The sequence below is a fragment of the Paroedura picta genome, chromosome 15, assembly GCF_049243985.1.
Source record: "Paroedura picta isolate Pp20150507F chromosome 15, Ppicta_v3.0, whole genome shotgun sequence".
Lineage (NCBI taxonomy): Eukaryota > Metazoa > Chordata > Lepidosauria > Squamata > Gekkonidae > Paroedura > Paroedura picta.
In genome coordinates, this window is record NC_135383.1 from 17,902,679 (window position 1) to 17,920,003 (window position 17,325).

The 17,325-nt window shown below is 43.0% G+C and overlaps 1 protein-coding gene across 1 annotated transcript in view; it reads left to right on the forward strand.

The window, feature by feature from the left end:
• The window catches only part of CPD (carboxypeptidase D), a 33,610-nt gene that overhangs the window by 2,445 nt on the left and 13,840 nt on the right, over nt 1–17,325 (forward strand). Inside the window, exons 2-9 of the mRNA XM_077312622.1 lie at nt 2,754–3,001; nt 10,666–10,808; nt 11,822–11,991; nt 12,268–12,632; nt 14,006–14,197; nt 14,814–14,981; nt 16,000–16,109; nt 16,505–16,607. Of these exons, the coding sequence (XP_077168737.1) occupies nt 2,754–3,001; nt 10,666–10,808; nt 11,822–11,991; nt 12,268–12,632; nt 14,006–14,197; nt 14,814–14,981; nt 16,000–16,109; nt 16,505–16,607 (1,499 nt within the window). The remainder of the gene's footprint in view (nt 1–2,753; nt 3,002–10,665; nt 10,809–11,821; nt 11,992–12,267; nt 12,633–14,005; nt 14,198–14,813; nt 14,982–15,999; nt 16,110–16,504; nt 16,608–17,325) is intronic.

Sequence of the window (17,325 nt, forward strand, 5' to 3'; positions counted from 1 at the left end):
GTTTGGAGTAGGTCTGTGCAGTAATAAATCCCATTTTATTTATTTGGTTGGTTGCTTGGTTGATGTGATTATTTGTAAACCGCCCCTCACTGTGACGTCTCGGGGCAGTGGACATGGAACAGCAGAACTAGTACATTTAAAACATGTATAACAATATGAACAGAGGGTGTAATAAACAAGAACAGGTGAACAGTGAAAGCTCAGGACTTTCTGTGCAAGCTAATAGATCAGGTCTGAGGGGAGAGACAGCAGCTGGGCGGCAGCTTTAGGTTGGATGTTGTGGAGTTGTCAGAGTTGCTTGACAGATGGGCCAGGCTTGAGGAAGGCCTCTGCTGCTGGTCTTTGCTGAAAACCTGGCGGAAGAGCTGTTTTGTAGGCCCTACAGATTAGTGAGGTTTACTACCAAAGCATTCGTAAGAATGTGGCTGCGGTCATAATGGAAATGTAACAAAGAATAGCTTGTCTAAAGACAATACAAAAATAAATTTTCACCCAGCAGTTAACACAGTTGTTTTTAAGGTAGCAGAACTTTACTGTTGTGGTGGTGTACCTTGAGTTTCCACCAACCTAACTGAAGTAGACCTCTCCTGAACATCTTAACATGCAGGAAACTCTGAATGGGGGAGGTGGTCCTTCTGACCAGGAACTGGGCAGAAGATGTGTAATCGCTGTTTGGGAGCTATGTAGCCCAGGAGGTAGGGTTTGTTCACTAGGAAGGAGGAAAAAGCTAGGTGGGGCATGACTGGGAAAAGCAGTGTAGCTGTGACTTGTTACTTATGGGAAACCTTGAAAGCACAAGAGTGAATCTTGCTGGACTAGGAAGGAGAAATTTAGTATGACGTCTGCATTTGTGCCCTGGGGAAGGCTAGTGATTTGGAGTTTTCACTCATTGAATAATGAGGGAGTGAATAGGAGATTGGGAAATAGCTGTATAACAGCAGTCCTGGAAAAGCAGGCCACTGAGGACGTACCAGTTTATTGTTGTAACATGCTTTTTGAAACTAGAATTCACTTCCATACAATCTGTAGTTTTAGTTCTATATATATATAGGAGGGAATACGATGAATCAGATAAGAGATCTGAGATGTGTAGATAGGGCTAGGAGTTGTCCCTTGTAGAAGAATTAGGCTTGTGCTTTCAGGTAATCATGAAAGTCACTTTGGTGTAGTGGTGTACCCACTCTGGTTCAGATCCCCACTGCCCTGTGGAAGCTTGCTAGTTGTCCTTGGACCAAATCACTCACTTTTAGCCTTGCAGGATTGTTGTAAAGATGAAATGGAGGAGGGGGGAAATATAGGTTGTTTCGGGTATCTATTAGAGAGGAAAGGTATCTGAGAGGAAAATGAAAAAATACTGAGAGTCCTAGAAGTGAGTGGAGGTCTTCAAGGTTGTGGCTGGAGAAGATCCTGTTGAGACTGCTTGAATCTTTGGAGGGAGCCACGTGGGAAGATAGTAGAGTGTTGTTACTACTGGGAGATGATTGGGTTGTGTGGCAGAAACATAAAATACAACAATGCACCTGAGGGCAGAAAAATGCCAGCACGTATCCAGTTTTCTTTTCCTTGATGTTCTGTGACTTGGTAACAAAAATATTTAGTGCAAAGCTGTAGGAAAGGCAGTCATATGAGGAGCTATTGCAATCTGGATGCATAAAACCTTTCTATCAGCTGCGGGAGTATTTCAAGATCTAGCCATTCAGTGTTCATCCAAATCTTAAACTCCCAGCAACCCTGAATGTACTTAACGTTATGATCACCAATATCAGTTAAAACAGGCTGGGCTCAACAAAGAAACTCATTGTAGTTTCTTTCTGGCTTGTAACAGTGTTCAGAGCATTTGTAGTTGGAGTTCTCAGTGACTGGCACGAAACTGAATAAACAAACTGAAGCATGCACAATATCCAACTTTAATTAAATCGAATGTGCTGCTCTGGTTGGTGCTCAGTGGCTTGTTAAAATGCAAGTGCTTGGGTATCAAGCACTTGCATTTTAACAAGCCACTGAGCACCAACCAGAGCAGCACATTGGTAACAATGTGGGTATCAAGCACTTTATAATGCATTCCAAAGACTTTGAACAGGTGAGAAGGAACACAATAAAATCAGAGTCCAGCAGCACCTTTAAGACCAATAAAGATTTATTCAAGGCATGAGCTTTCGAGTGCAAGCACTCTTCCTCAGACTAAGAACTGACCATCATAACAGTAGGAATATATAAGCAAAAGTGAGGTTTAGGTAGCTGCGTATGACTAAGTCAGATAAATTTGTGTATACCACTTCAGTTTGGTTTTTCTCCTTCGTTTATAAGCTAAAATGTATCTAGAATGGTTTTCAAAACCCAAGCCGAATTGTCTTCCTAGTTGCTGTACTCATGGGTAACCTAGAAACTGCTGCCTAAACATATTTTTATTGTCTGAAATCCTGTACATGAATACCTAATAAACTTTTTTACTGAGGTGAGATAGGCCTTTATCTGATGTACTGGTTGCTGCATTGCTTGGGAGTTTCTGGTGAGCCTGTTTTTCAAAAGGGAGACTCTACCACGTACCCCACCCCCGGTCCCTAGTACCCTATCCAGTATATTGCATGGAGGTAGGCAGCTTTTGAGTTGTGACGTTTAAGCAGCCACATTTACAGCTTTAGCCGAATCCAGAACAGTATGATAAAACATGTCATGCAAATTGATTGGGTATCTTTACTTTGTGTTCTTCTACACTGCAGTATGGATAACAAATGCACTTGTTTTTCATACAGGTTTGTGCTTTCTGCAAACCTGCATGGGGGCTCTGTTGTTGCAAGCTATCCCTATGATGACTCTGCTGTGCACCAGAGCTCTGGGTTATATAGCAAATCTGCTGATGATGAAGTCTTCAAGTATTTGGCAAAGGCGTATGCATCAAACCACCCAATAATGAAAACAGGCACCCCAAACTGCCCTGGGGAGGAGAAAGAAGTTTTCGAAGGAGGCATCACTAATGGTGCACATTGGTATGATGTGGAAGGTAAGGCATTCAAGGGACCTGCAGGAACTGACTCCACAGATTTCTGGTAAAAGTTCCCCTTCAGTCTTCAGCTGTCTGTCAAACCATGCCTTCTGAAGGAGCAATGTGAAACCTCCAAAGTATTATTGGTACAACAATGCATAGCTGCGCTTAAGCAATGCTCATGCATCAGCTGATGCTGTATGCTAATTTTACTTGTTCGTTGTAATACAGAGCAGGTTCTTTACACATTGCTAGGCTCAAGTAAGGGCAAAGAGATATGGTAAAAAGCATTTATTTACAATGTTTAAAAATCTCATTGTGACTCAAAGCAGATCATGCAGTGCAAGTTGTGACAATCAGTATGAAGACATCTGTTAAGCAGTGTACTAGGAGTATAGAAATCTGAACAAGCATAGTATGTTATGTATGATACGGTATGAATAGAATGCAGAAAAAATATATTCTGTAGAAACAGAACTGCAATAACAATACAATTGATATGTCCAGTACATAGTGATATAGTCTGCAGTTCATTTTTCTTTATAAATATCTTGCTGAACCATTCTGTTATGTATCCTTATGACCTTGTAATACAGTTATAAGAAAACATCTTCATTGGAAGGGGTAGGGGTATGCAAAACATGGTATTTTTCGTGTTTGGGTATACTGTGTTTGGGTATATATCGTGTTTGGGTATACTGAATATTGGTGTTTCCAGATATTTTGGTATCTGTATCAGAAATAATCAGGAATGCTACATTTTTTTTTCAGCTCCATGAGTCAGAGGCTTTTAAAGGCAGCCCTTTAACTGCCTGGGACTGCGATAAGTCTGGACTGCTTCCTCTTGTTACTTGAACTGGCTCCTCTTGTAAACAGATCTGTTATTAACAGAAGGAGCCAGCCCTAGCTGAGCTGAGGTGGCATGGAGCTGGCACCTTCCACGGCCCCAGCTGATCCTGCGCTAGCTTTCCTTACAGCTCAATTTGAACTGAGCCACAGCAGAAGCGAGCCATAGCCCAGGTGGTGCAGAACCATCAGCTCCACTTTCCAGGCTGATCCTGGGCTGCCCCCTGCCTTGCTAAGCTTAAACTGAGCTGCAACCAGAGCCAGCCCCAGCCTAGGCAACACTGAGCTGTCACCCAGGCTGGCTCCCCTTATAGCTGATATTAAGCAGAACTGCAAAGGGAGCTAGCCCCTGCCCAAGTAGTGCTGTTATGTTAGCTCCCTCCACCTGAGCTAATCCTAGGTTGGTTTGATTTCACGCTCTCAGCCATTTTAGCCTAGCAATTTGGCAGGTCTGCTGGCAGCCATTTAAACTTGGTTCAGGTGGTAAAGGGAGCCTGTTGTGTGTACTCAAGAAAGAAGCCTTTGCTTTTATTGTGGGAGAGTACAAACAACTGGAGTCCACTGTAAAGAGGGGGGAGATTATTCGACTTTATTGTAACAGAATTTTGACTGACTTCTTAGAGATTCAGCCCCTGAGTTGGTATCGGTGTCTGAGATACTGGGAGTGAAAGAGTTAAAATGGCTTGCTGGTTGGGGAAAACAGCATGTGAAGAGGGGGGGGGGATGGAAACCTTCCTCAATCCTGCCTCTTCTCATTCCAAGCCTATTCTCATAAGGAGTGGTGGCGGATGCTGCTGGTATAAGCTAGTATTTCTCTTTCGTGTTCATTGGAAACTAGTATTTGCAAGCTGATGTTTCCTAACCTCAATTGTGTTGGTGTATTTTGAATAGAATACATGCTAGTGAAATTTGTGGAGGTATGAGAGAGTTTTGCCTTAAGCAGCTTGGTTAAGCTACATTGAGGTGCCATGCTTGCTCTCCTCTTTCCCAGTGTATTTAAAAAAATCATTCTTCTTACCCCCACCCCGCACTTGGACTTCATCTGCATGTGTCTCTGCCTCCTGCAGTGGCCATTCTGCCTTTGTATCCACCACCTTATATCAGAATCCTAAAGATGACCCCAGGCTCAAAAAGATTGGGGGTTCCTGAGCTACACATCTCATCCTTTTTGGTAACTGAAGCATCAGAGGGACAATAATCTTTGGGTGATTGCAGATTTTTTTACTGTATCCCAAAGTCTCAGAAAGAGTTTTGCAGTGAATGCAGAGGAATCTCTCAGGAAAGGGGAGCTTCCTCCAAACTGTCACATCTCTCCCCCTTCCCTGAAAGGGTAGAGAAGGTGAGAAAACTTCAAGTGGGATTGTGGTACGTTTAAGCTTTACTTTAATGCTGTTGTCCATTAGCTGCCACCACTGTCTCTTCTGTCTTCCGCTCTCTACCTACAGCACACCCAAATGTTGACAGAGGCAATTGGTCTATTGAATCAACAAGGATAATTGTATTTAATGTGCAGCATGAGTGAATGCTCAGTGTGCAGCAGGATATCCTGAACCACTTAAGTCAACATAGTGGCAAGTTCAGTTGCGTAGGTCTGTTCTGAAGATTAAAAGTTCAACCTCAATAATATACCTAGCATCTTAAGAAGACAGTGTAGCTCCAGAGCCTGAAGCAGTCCTTAATGGTGAAGCATTTTAACCAAGCTTCAGCTGTATAATTTACTGTCTCAGTTGACGTTTGGGCTGTGCTCATGTATATTTTTCTGGCTCATAAACTTTAGCTCTTGGTCATATTTTGAGATGCCTGGCTGTGTTGTCTACATCTAGAAGGTATACTCTTAAATAAGAATCCCGTGGCCAAAAGCTTATGCAACTGTAGATCAGCCAGTTAGTAGTTATTCAACAAGCATGATGTTTTGGAAGCAAACCACTGAGTTCAGTGGTAACAGCTATCAAGTAAGTGTGGATAGCTTCCTTTCTACAGCCCTTGTTGATTTCTTGCTGTAACTCCCAACATAATTACAAACCTGATATTTCATGGAGGCTGTTTACCAGAGGTAAACTTGGAGCAGTTAACTCTTGCTAATTTACTAATTCAGTGTCTCATTTAAAACTTAAATCTAATCTGTCTCCTGTAATGTGGTTGAATATTCAAGGTTCCTAATACTTTAAAACATTTTTATCTAATAAGAATGAACTTTGAACCGGGGAGGATTAGAGAGACAGTATTCAGAGTGGGGAGGCAGTCAAGGTGCCCTGGGGAATAGGGGCATGAGTCTGCATGGGGCAGGGTTAAGTAGCCTAAAATTTTAAGTAAAATAGGAACAGTGTACTTGTTGTAATGAGCATGTAGTTGTCAGAAGTGTTGTGGTACAAATCCATCCTGGTAGATGGGCTAAATTTAGGCTATGAAGCAGGAGCAACACTTTGCCCCCCCCCCAATATGCTCACTTGATTCAGTTGACTGAAGGAATAGAAAAATACGGTGTGCCAGCCCCTCCCTATACACAATGCAGTTAGCTCCTGGGTCTGGACTAGGCTTGTCCTTGGTGTATTTGCCTTCTTTATCTAACATTCTATAACAAGTTGAAGCAGACCTTAAACTAAGGTCCCTTTCAAAGGGCCTTTGTAATCCATTTTAGCTGCCGGTTGCGAACTAATTGTTTGTGACTTTTCAGATGCAAGTGTTTTGGCCCCTGGCTGCTAATGGAATGTATTTACTTTTTTTAATAACAATGCTGCTTGTGTCCCATTAGCAAGATATGACTGGACTGTTATTTTAAAAACTTCTTTCTCCTATTTTCATGTGCTTCTGAATCACAAGTTTGACATTTGAAATGCCTGCTGTGCCACTTTCCCCCTTTTTTGCAGCATTTTCTATTTTGGCTTTTAAAGAAATGTTCTAACTTGCTATATCGATCTAGTGCCGTGGTGCAAAAAGTTAAGTTTAAAAAAATGTGAAAAGAGAATGTGAAAAGAGGCAGGGCAGGGAACAGCATGGTTTGACATGGGCAGAGTATTTCAGACACATGATTTAAGCATGCTGTCTGAAGCCTCCTCTCTCCCTCTGTTGCAGAGGACCTCTTGGTGATAATTCCCTCCATTTACTCAGAGAGACAGGAACTACTTTTTTTCCCCTGTCTCCTTGGTGGGAGTCACTCTCTCTTCAGTTCTTTTCAGGTCTCAACAAGGAGAGCAGTTATTTCAGTAGGCTGTGCTACTTCTTTTTTTTTAATATAATTTTATTATTTATTATTATATAAAGCATTTACAGAGAAATTGAGAAGAAAAAGCGACCAGCTGATATGGTTTGCCATATCTTTTAGGCTGTGCTACTTCTATATCTATTCTCATTATGTTTTTATTTTTACTTATTTTGCTAATTTTCTCATCTTAGCTTTTTCCTGCTTATATCTTTAACTTTCCTTCACTGATTTACTCTCCCCTGCTCTTAGGCTCAGGGAGGAGAGCAAAGACAAGCTCCAAATCGAAGCAGTGGCCATTTTAAGTAGGACTGAAAAGCATACCTTGCAGGGTGCTAAAGCCCAAAAAGTGCATGAAAACAAAGTATCTGAGATCCAGGCTCACTCCAATCTGCTAATTTTGAGTGGTGGCCATTTTGACAGACTGTCTGATGTACATGGAGCCTTCACAATTCAAATAAGCCCCAAATTGGAGACAGATGCCTTATTTCAACTGAAGTTCTTCGGACTACGGCTGAGAGAGAGCTAAGAATAGCTCTAGGAGAACTGTGACTAAATTAAAGCACTCTTCCAGTGAGGGCCAGTTGTGGGGATTATCTGTCCTCTTCCTGCTGCTTGCTGGGTGGAAGAGGTGCTTGCTTCTCTGAAAGGCTCTGCTGCTTGTAAGTTGCTCCATTCTCAGCCTCTTCCCACCCTTCATCTCCCCGAGGCAAGGGAAGGAAGCTAGCTGTTTCCTTTGCCTCCTGTGCTGGTCTCGGGTTTCAGCTCTCTGCTGGAAAGAAGCACAGATGAGCTGTAGAGACAGAGATAATAGTATTACAAAGACAGAATGCCAAGGGACAGACAGAATGCAATGAATGTCTTAACTCAGTCCAGTGAGTCAAGGGTTCCTTCAGGCAGTCCAAAAGCAGGAGCAACTCACAAATCATATCCACAACCCAGATTTCCCAGCCTCAAGTTAATATAGGTTGTCAGCATCCTCTCAATCCTCACTCTTGATGATTCCCAGTCTTCTGCAATCAGCAACTCTCTTGCTAACCTGGTATGGCCTTTTAGAATAGAGCTGTCTTCCAGTACATAGCTGGCATTCCTTAATTGGCTCAGGTAAGCTGACAAGGCAAGGAGCTGCAGCTGGAGGATGGGCAGAGGAATGAGGAGCTCCTGCAACAACTTTGGAATCTAATCCCTGGTTTGTCTGCAGCTCCATTTCCTCCTGCTGGTCAGAACTCTCTGCCTGTTGAATACCTGGCTGGGCTAAGTTCTCATCCAGCTGAGGCTCAGGTGAAGCTGGGAGCTTCTTGTAAGGCTTTTCCTCTGAGGAGTCCTACCTAACAGGACCTGGGCTCACAAACACCTCCCCATGGTCCTGCAGCTGGCCATCAGAATGCTCTTTGCTTTTCCCCACCCTCTCAGAGGTGCTGGGAGGATCCAGCAGCCTTTCCCACCCAGTCTGGCTCTTGGAAGATGTGAGAGGAATGGGAAGGGGCCAGGCCCCCCACAGCCTTACCTGTCTACCCTGTCGTTTTGGGAGATGTGGGTGGTGGGAAGGAGGCAGCCTTCCCTACTCAGCCTGGCCAAACCTTTGGAAGATGGGGGGGGGGGGAGGCAACAACCCCCCACAGCCTTCCCTTTCCGGCCTGGCCCAGTTTTTGGGAGATGTGGGGTGGGAAGGAGGCAACTCCCCAATGGCCTTGTCCACCCAGCCTGGTCTTTGGGAGATATGTAGGAAGGGGCTGGAAGGAGCTTGCCTGCAGCCTTCTCTGCCTGACCCAGCCTTTGGGAAATTGGGGGGGGGGAATGGTGACAGTCCACCCGCCCATGTGCAGCATTTCTGGCCTGGTCTTTGGAAGATGGGGTGGGTGGAAAGGTGGTAGCTCACTCCCAGCTGGCCTTTGGGCAATGTGGGGTTGGATGAGAAGGTGGGGGCAGTGGTCACCTATATAGACACTGTTATATGGGGGTAGGGGTAGGAGGGCCAGTGCTCCTCCAAAGTAGCTGTTTTCTTCAGGTGAACTGATATCTTTCTTCATTCCTCCCTTCCCTCCCCCCTCTTTCTTTGTTTCTCTCTCTCTCTTTCATCCTGTCTTTCTCTCTGTTGTCTTCCTGAAAGTTTCCAGGCCCCCACCTGGAATTTGGTAGCCCAGATGGCTGTATATGGACGTGGAGTAAGGAATCAAACTCAGCTTTTGAGAGTAGAGTCTGCTGCACTTCACCACATTGGATCTCAAGATTGAATGGGGATTGGAGGTCCAGAGCCCAGGAAGGTCACAGTGCAGGTGTATGTGCTAGCGCCCGTTGTATTCCTGGGTTCACGGGCTTTGCCCCTAGTGTCCTGATAAGAATAGTCAGTGTAACAGCCAAAGCTTATAACCCAGATCCTAGTCCGGCACTTTAACCAGCGCACACACATGCCTCTCTGTTGTAAATGTGTCTTTTAAAATAAAGTGCAGCAGATTAGTGTAGGTTTACAAGGATAAAGAAAGTTCAGATTTCAGCACATGAAGACACTTTCGTCCTCAAATGACTTTATTTCCTATTTCCCTCAATCATCTATTTACTAAGACAGAGTAGAAAGGAAGGAATACAAGATAACCTGGAATAGCTGCAAATAACCTGTTAAATAGCCCCTCCTATATGCTTTGATCTGAACTGTCAGTCCGTCTGAATAATAACTAGCACATTTGTCCTGATGGTGTGGGCAGGTTGTAGCTGGACATCCTTTTTCATCACAATATATTTCTAGAAATACAGAGGACAGGATTGTAAATTAAGGATATTTGGTGGGGGTGGGTAGCTCCAGTTTTGTTTCCCCCTTTTCGGTCACTTTCCCCACCTTATAATTTTGTAACACATGTTTTGTGCAATGTGGTGGCTTCTCTTGGGTTTTCTTCATCATCTGTCACAATTGCAAACTTCTGCCGAGTCATCTTGTAGCCTTCTCCAAAGGAATGAAGCTTGCTTTCTTCAGACCAAAGTCTTCCAGGTCTTGCAGATCACAATGGATGACTCACAATGTGCAGACTGTCTAACAAACAACAGAAAGCTTAATCATTGTGGTCATGAAATCCCTGTAACTCTATAGGTATTGCAATGGCAATATGTTTTCTGATCTAATCAATGCCTTCTGAGAGCAACTAATCTTGGGGTTATTGCCAGGTTTCCAATCCTGGAAAAACAGCATTTGTCTGGGAAAATGGTTGACTGAGATGTGGAAATGCTTGAGACTCGGGGGGGGGGGGGGATTGTCACTGTTCATTGCCCATCATTGTGTAAAAGTACACCTTTTAGTTGGAGTTACTCAATAAGAAATATTTAAAATTCTGACTGCGTTACCAGGTAGTAGGTCTATTTCTGGTGGGCCATTTTTTTTTGGGGGGGGAGCAGACTTTCCTTAGTTGTTTAATTCCCTACTGCATTGATCCCCTTCATAGGCATTGCAGGAGTACCCAGGGATAATTGTCTTTCTTGCTGGCTTAATTTCCTCTCCTCCTTCTTCAGTCTGAACAAATAACCTTGCCCAATCTGCTGAAAAATCCACTAATGTGAAATAATGGGGAGACATTCTGTTGATACAGAAGCACTAAATGATGACAATTAGTATGATTGCTTCATGTTTCTTGCATTTTGAATTCCTTAGGTGGCATGCAGGATTATAACTATGTGTGGGCCAACTGCTTTGAGGTCACCTTCGAGCTTTCCTGCTGCAAATACCCACCAGCATCGCAGCTTGAGCTGGAGTGGGAAAATAACCGGGAATCTCTTCTCACCTTTATTGAAAAAGTACGTTTTTGTTCTACACTTATAAGATGAATTGGTGAGGGGAAAGGGACAGTGAATGATCCTGGTAAATGTCACAGGCAGATCAGATTGCTTCATGTTCTCATCTGACATTGCTGCACTACCCCCGGCTGAGTACCTCACTTCTACATTGTTCACGTACTTTTCATGTTGAGAAAAGTATCTCATTATTCAGGAAGGTCAGAGGAATGATATAATAGAATCCTTTTTCTCTCTGTGCTGAAAAATGCCTGTGTTCCTCACCCACCTCACAGGGTGTCTGTTGTGGGGAGAGGAAGGGGAAGGCGACTGTAAGCTGCTTTGAGACTCCGGGTAGAGAAAAGCGGCATATAAAAACCAACTCTTCTTCTTCCTTTCCTCTGCAGTACCCAGGGGCCTCTGGGACTGAAGAGAGGAAGTTCTGGTCTGTCTCAGTCACATGGGCCTGTGGTTGTCCCTTTACAAGTATGACAGATTGCCTGGCTGTTATTCTTTCTTGCTCTGCAGACCTCTTCCACGGTGTTAGTTCTGTTGCAGAATGAGTAACAGCCCCTATAATCTTATGGTTCTGGGGCAGTGTGGAGCAGATTTAGTTTGTTGGGTCCTAGTTTGCTGCAGCACCTCACATTTCAGACAGATCCGAGGGCTGGATGTCTACGTTCTGTCCGAGGTTCTGCTGAACATGCACTACAGAAAACCATAGGTGTAGTCACATGATACACAAACATACCAGAATTCTGCTGTTCTATTAGAGCTATCTCTGGGCCCGGCCTTTCTATGTATTAGTAGACTGTCTGTGGGTGAGGTCTGTTATATTTAATGTTTTTGTTGCTAGATTTCTCCTATGTATATCGAACTGTTTTCTTAAATCTGTTAGGGGCTAGGGTAGATTGTTTAGTAAAAGAGTAACTAGTTTGAAATAAAAAGCTGTTTATTGCAGAGAAAAACTACACAGCCACAGTGAGAGGAGGAATTATTTAATTCATATCTGTTCCATGTCATGTCAATCTGTACAGGTGCACATTGGGATCAAAGGGTTTGTCCGGGATTCGGTCACTCAGGCTGGCTTGGAAAATGCAACTATTGCCGTGGCTGGAATTGCTCATAACATCACAACTGGTCGTTTTGGTGATTATCACAGATTGCTCGTTCCCAGAACCTACAACATCACAGCAGCTGTTGTGGGGTAATGTCTCTGGAACTTGTATGGGTCTGGGCTGTTGTGTGTTTGGCACTTGGCAAGGGTTCCTTTTGAGCCTGGTGCTGAAATCCTCAAACATAGTTGTCTGTGCTGCTGTTTGCTCATATTGAACAAGAGGCAATAAACAGCAGCAAAGGGGAAGGATTGAATGAATATTAAGTACTGTTTTTATTCTTAGCTACGGTGATGGAACTCAGTTAACCCTTATGGGGGTTTCTTCTGGGTCAGGAGATGGCAAGAATTTAAATCTTTCTTTTGTAGATACCTGCCAGTCACTGTAGTAAACGTTGAAGTGAAGGAAGGGAATGCAACTGTGGTGGACTTCTCCTTGAAACCTACAATAGCAGTGCCGATCTCCGACCCTACCCAGGATACACCAGTAACTGCCACAGACTCTGCTCCCAATACGACCAATGTGACCAGTACAGAAAGGCCAACCCCTGCCCACCAAGCGATCCAGCCAAAGGACTTCCGTCATCATCACTTCCCAGACATGGAGATCTTTCTGAGGAAGTATGCCAATGAGTATCCAAGCATCACTCGCCTATACTCAGTGGGCAAGTCAGTGGAGCAGAGGGAACTGTATGTGATGGAAATATCAGACAACCCAGGCATCCATGAGTTAGGTAACTTATTTAACCACCCTAAGTCTACTCAGACTGCATAGTTAACTCAGAGCAGAAAGTGTGCTAGTGCCCTTACTGGGGGATGTTCCTTCCAGGATATGAAGAAAATAACACCAATAGCAAAGGTAAAAAAAATGGCAAGATAGAGCAGAGGTTCCAGTTTTCATATGAAAGTAAATGGGACAGTGTTGTGCATTTCTGCACTTTGAATACAGTGGAATCAGAATTGGCCAAAGCTTTGTTCACAGGACTGCTTCATCTGGAAAATGCTGCTAGAAGCATCCCTAAAATATCATCCACTTCTCATGAAGCCCAGCAAAATGTGGAGATGACCTGTGAACAGCTCATGGGGAAGGAAGATCCTGGCCTTCAGATCCAAGCTTCATCTTCCTCCCACCATCACCTGCTGCCTGTGAGGTTCTGTCGATTATTTCCAATAGGCAGACTTCATTGAAAGGAAATCTCTTTATTGAAAGAATAACAAACTGAAGAATGTTTCAGGGGTTTCTCAACGGAAAAAAAGTTGAGAAAGGCTGCTCTAACTAATGGCCCCCTTCTGAAATGTAATGACAGTATATTCAGCTTGTAACAAACTTGTAATTAACGTACGGAACATAACATAATAAGCATAATAAATAGGAAGGTAATATGCAGTTAACATATGGCATTCAATGCCCATTAAGATATGGGGATTATCATTTTCTTAGATGGCTTTTAAAAGGAATCAGGTTTCTCTTCCATGATTTTATCAATGGCTATTAGCCACAATAGGTAAAATGAATCCATGTATTCTCAACTTGTCCCCAGAGCATGGTGTAAAAATTCAGCAAACTGGAGCCAGGTGCAAAAAAGGAAAAGCTTCCTAGGGAGGAGCAATGTTTGTGCAAGCACAAATTCTGCAACTCAAACAAGAAGATGTCAAATGAGTTCTCATTGTGAGATCTCAATGGTAGCCAGGCTGAAAGAACCTTTGGAAGTATGAGCTTGATACAGAAAACATGCAGGACAGGTTTTATGCTCCAGTTTTCTATCCCCTGCCAATTGTTGTCCAGCATACATGGGGGGGGGGGGAGAATGGAAGCAGTAGTGCACCTGGCACACTTTATGCTCTGAGCCTGACCCCCTTCTGCTGACAGGTTTTGAAAACTAAGATGTTTATTACTGTACCTGCTTAAGGCAATTCTTAGTTTTATGTGTATGTTGAATAATACTGTTGACACATGTTGTAAACTTCTCTAATGCTGAAGAATGAGATATAAATGTTGTAGATAAAACAAAAAATTGCTGATTGTGGTGAGAAACAGAAAGCTGTTGCTAATGGTCCCTCGGTTCTGATCTAGCAGAACTGAAAGAGCTCTTATGTTCCCTTCCAGGTGAACCAGAATTCAAGTACATCGGGAACATGCATGGCAATGAAGTGGTGGGCCGAGAGCTACTCCTTAATCTCATTGAGTACCTCTGCAAGAACTATGGAACTGATCCTGAAGTAACAGACTTGGTTCAAAGGACTCGAATCCACATCATGCCTTCCATGAACCCTGATGGCTATGAGAAATCTCAAGAAGGTATTGGTGCTTACGAACTCTTTAGGGAGTTCATCTCTAGGTGGCTAAATGTGTACTGAACTCTAGAAGTGGAGGTATCTATTAAAGGACATTTGATTGCACCATTCCCTGGGGAAAGGAACAGACTATGCAGAATAATATGACTATCTGCAGTAAAGTTCTCTGGACTGTGTGCAAGAGTGTAGGCAATCAGGTAGATCTTGCTGGACTAACAAGCCTTTGATTTATTTTACTGCACACCAAATCCTATTTTGCTGGTGAAAGATCTATTTATTTGTATAGTTATAGACCAGATTGGTGAAAGATTCATCCCAAGATACATTTCAGGAGTAATGTTGGCAGCTGTGTGATAATGGGAAAATGTTTTCAGTTGCTTGCACAAGTAGACAGGCCTCTGTAGAACTTACAAAGCTGCTGACATGGACAGAGTGTTTTGAAAATCAGTTTCCTTAATAGTTTCTGTGTCTTTTGAACAGAAAACATGGAATAGGACTAATTTAACAGGAGCTCCTGCCATTTTTTCCAGTTCCCCTTGAGTGCAAATTATGCTAGGGGTGCATATGTTATCATGAAACCAAGGAGGTGTCATCTCAACAGGTTGTGTTTCATTTCTCAGGAGACAGAGATGGGACTCTTGGCAGAAATAACAGCAACAATTATGACCTAAATAGGAATTTTCCAGATCAGTTTTTCCAGATTTCAGACCCTCTGCAGCCAGAGACAATGGCTGTTATGAATTGGCTGAAGACCTATCCTTTTGTGCTGTCTGCAAACTTACATGGAGGTAAGAGAATGAAGACCAGCCTGAATTGAACACTTTTGGGCCCTCTTTTGTAGAGGCTGAATAGCACTGGGATCTCTGCTGTACCCTAGATAGAAGGGTTAAATAAAGTGCAGTAGAGCTGAACGGAATCTGGATACATTATCTGTGAAAGCGGTACTCCTTGTCTTTCTTTCTGACCCTAGGAGTCACCCGTAAGAGATCATTAAATTGACTGGAAATCTCTGAGAAATTTCCCAAGGAGGGCATTCTTTAACTAGTGTAATAGAACTTTCTGCAGACTGCCTGCGTTTTCTTGCTTGCATTTTCTGTTTTTGTGGCCTTCTGAATGACTTTATAAACATAAATATTCTATTTAACATAAACATAAATATTGACTGCTAGGGATTGAGGTCACCTTAGTGTCAAAGAAGAAATCTTTATGATAGCGTTGAACCAGCTCAGTATGTTGATGAAAGGCAACCATAAAATAAAACCTTCACTTAAAACAAGTCTTTCTGAACAGTATCAAATCCATCCACCTACTTCCCTGTCTTTGGTTATCTATGTGCTTTCTTATGACAATATTTTCCAGAGTTTGTGTGAGGTAGAGATTAGGATGTTAGACTAAGGCTCCAGTCCCTACTCTGCCATGCAAGCTTCTTTTGGTGGCTTTGGGACAGTGACTCACACTCTATCTAACCCACCCCATAGGATTGTTGTAAAGATAAAAAGGAGGAAAGGAAAATAATGTTAGCTACTTTTGGTCCTCACAGAAAGGTGAGATATAAATTGAAGTCAACATTTCCCCTTCTGTTAAAGGTGAAGGTATTTATATGCAGGTTCTTACTTGCTTCTCTTTAGAATGAAAGCATTCCAGCAGGTGGGTCCATAGTTCATTTGTCGCCTGTGTTTCTCAATTAATTGGGCTAATTCTAGAAAAATAGAAGCATGTTGGTAAGAAGGTTTTCTTTGGTGCTGGGATTAGCATTTCCTCGGAAGAGAAAGCTCTGCAAGGTGAATCTCTTGTTTTTCTTTGCAGGGTCTCTGGTTGTTAATTACCCCTACGATGATGACCAACGTGGCATTGCCACGTACAGTAGATCCCCAGATGATTCCCTGTTTCAACAGATTGCTCTTTCCTATGCCAAGGTAAAGTTTTATGCTGCGTGATGTTTCCCCTTCAGTCATCCTAAAACCTTTGGGGAGAGAGGGGTGTCCATGGAGTAAGGAAGTCTGGGACATGAGTCGTGTGCATATGCAAGTCATCACATTTTCTCCTTGGGGAGTTTTAATAAAAATGCACAGCAAGCAAATCATTTCATAGTGAACTCAGAATAGTAGTATGCTTGCCCCAGTCTACGATAATTAGGTTGTGTATACAGAATCAAGGCAGGAAGGTTTAATTATGAGGAGATGGGAGTGAAAGAAATGTAGTTCATTTGAGAGGTGTAAGAATGGCTGCTTCCTGTGAGAGGCAGGTGGGTGGCATCGCTGGCATTGTTCTCGGAAGCCCTCATTTCACAAGTGGTTATCCCTCTTTTCAGGAAAACGCACAGATGTTCCAGGGCCACCCATGTGTAGAAATGTATCCTGATGAATACTTTCCTCATGGCATTACTAATGGAGCTCACTGGTATAATGTTCCAGGTAAGAAGACACCCAAGTTGGAAAGGGTTCCCCCCCCTGCTTTTCTGCAAAGCCATCTTTGCCTGTGTGTGGGAAAAGGAGATTAAAAGTCTGCTGGGCATGTTTGTGCTCGTTTATGTATTCTAGTGCTTCCCTGTTTAACATCCAATGTACAGATGTGACTGGAGTGAATAATGAGGTTTAGCTGAAGGAAATTGGGTTGGGGAGTGCTTGTTTAAAGGAATTGGGTGTATGGCATATTGTGACTCTTGATTTTATTTAACAGGTACGTTTTGACTTTGGAAAGAGCAACCTTACATTTCCCTCTGATTTCCCTACCTCAGGAACCCTCTTCTGGGCTTTCTCCCTTCTATCCCTGTTTTGCTTTTATACAGTGTTGTGACTATTATTATTAATTATTATTAGATTTATTACCTGCCACTCTCAGCAAGCCAGCTCACGGCGAGTTATAACACTAAAACCCTACATTAAAATATAAACCATCCCTAGCTTAAAATCATTTTACGTCCGATGACGGACTAACCTTCTCCCCACCCCTATTTGTTGCCTTATATTTATAGAAAGAGACAGAAGTGGTAAAATAAATATTTTTACAAGATCTGGCTTATCTCTCCCCCCTCCCAGCTATCTGAAATTCCTGCTGTAAAGTTTAATTTGCCTTGCAGCAGTGAGTGTAAGTTAGTTTCACAGGCTAAATGCATATTTTTTGCAACTAGAG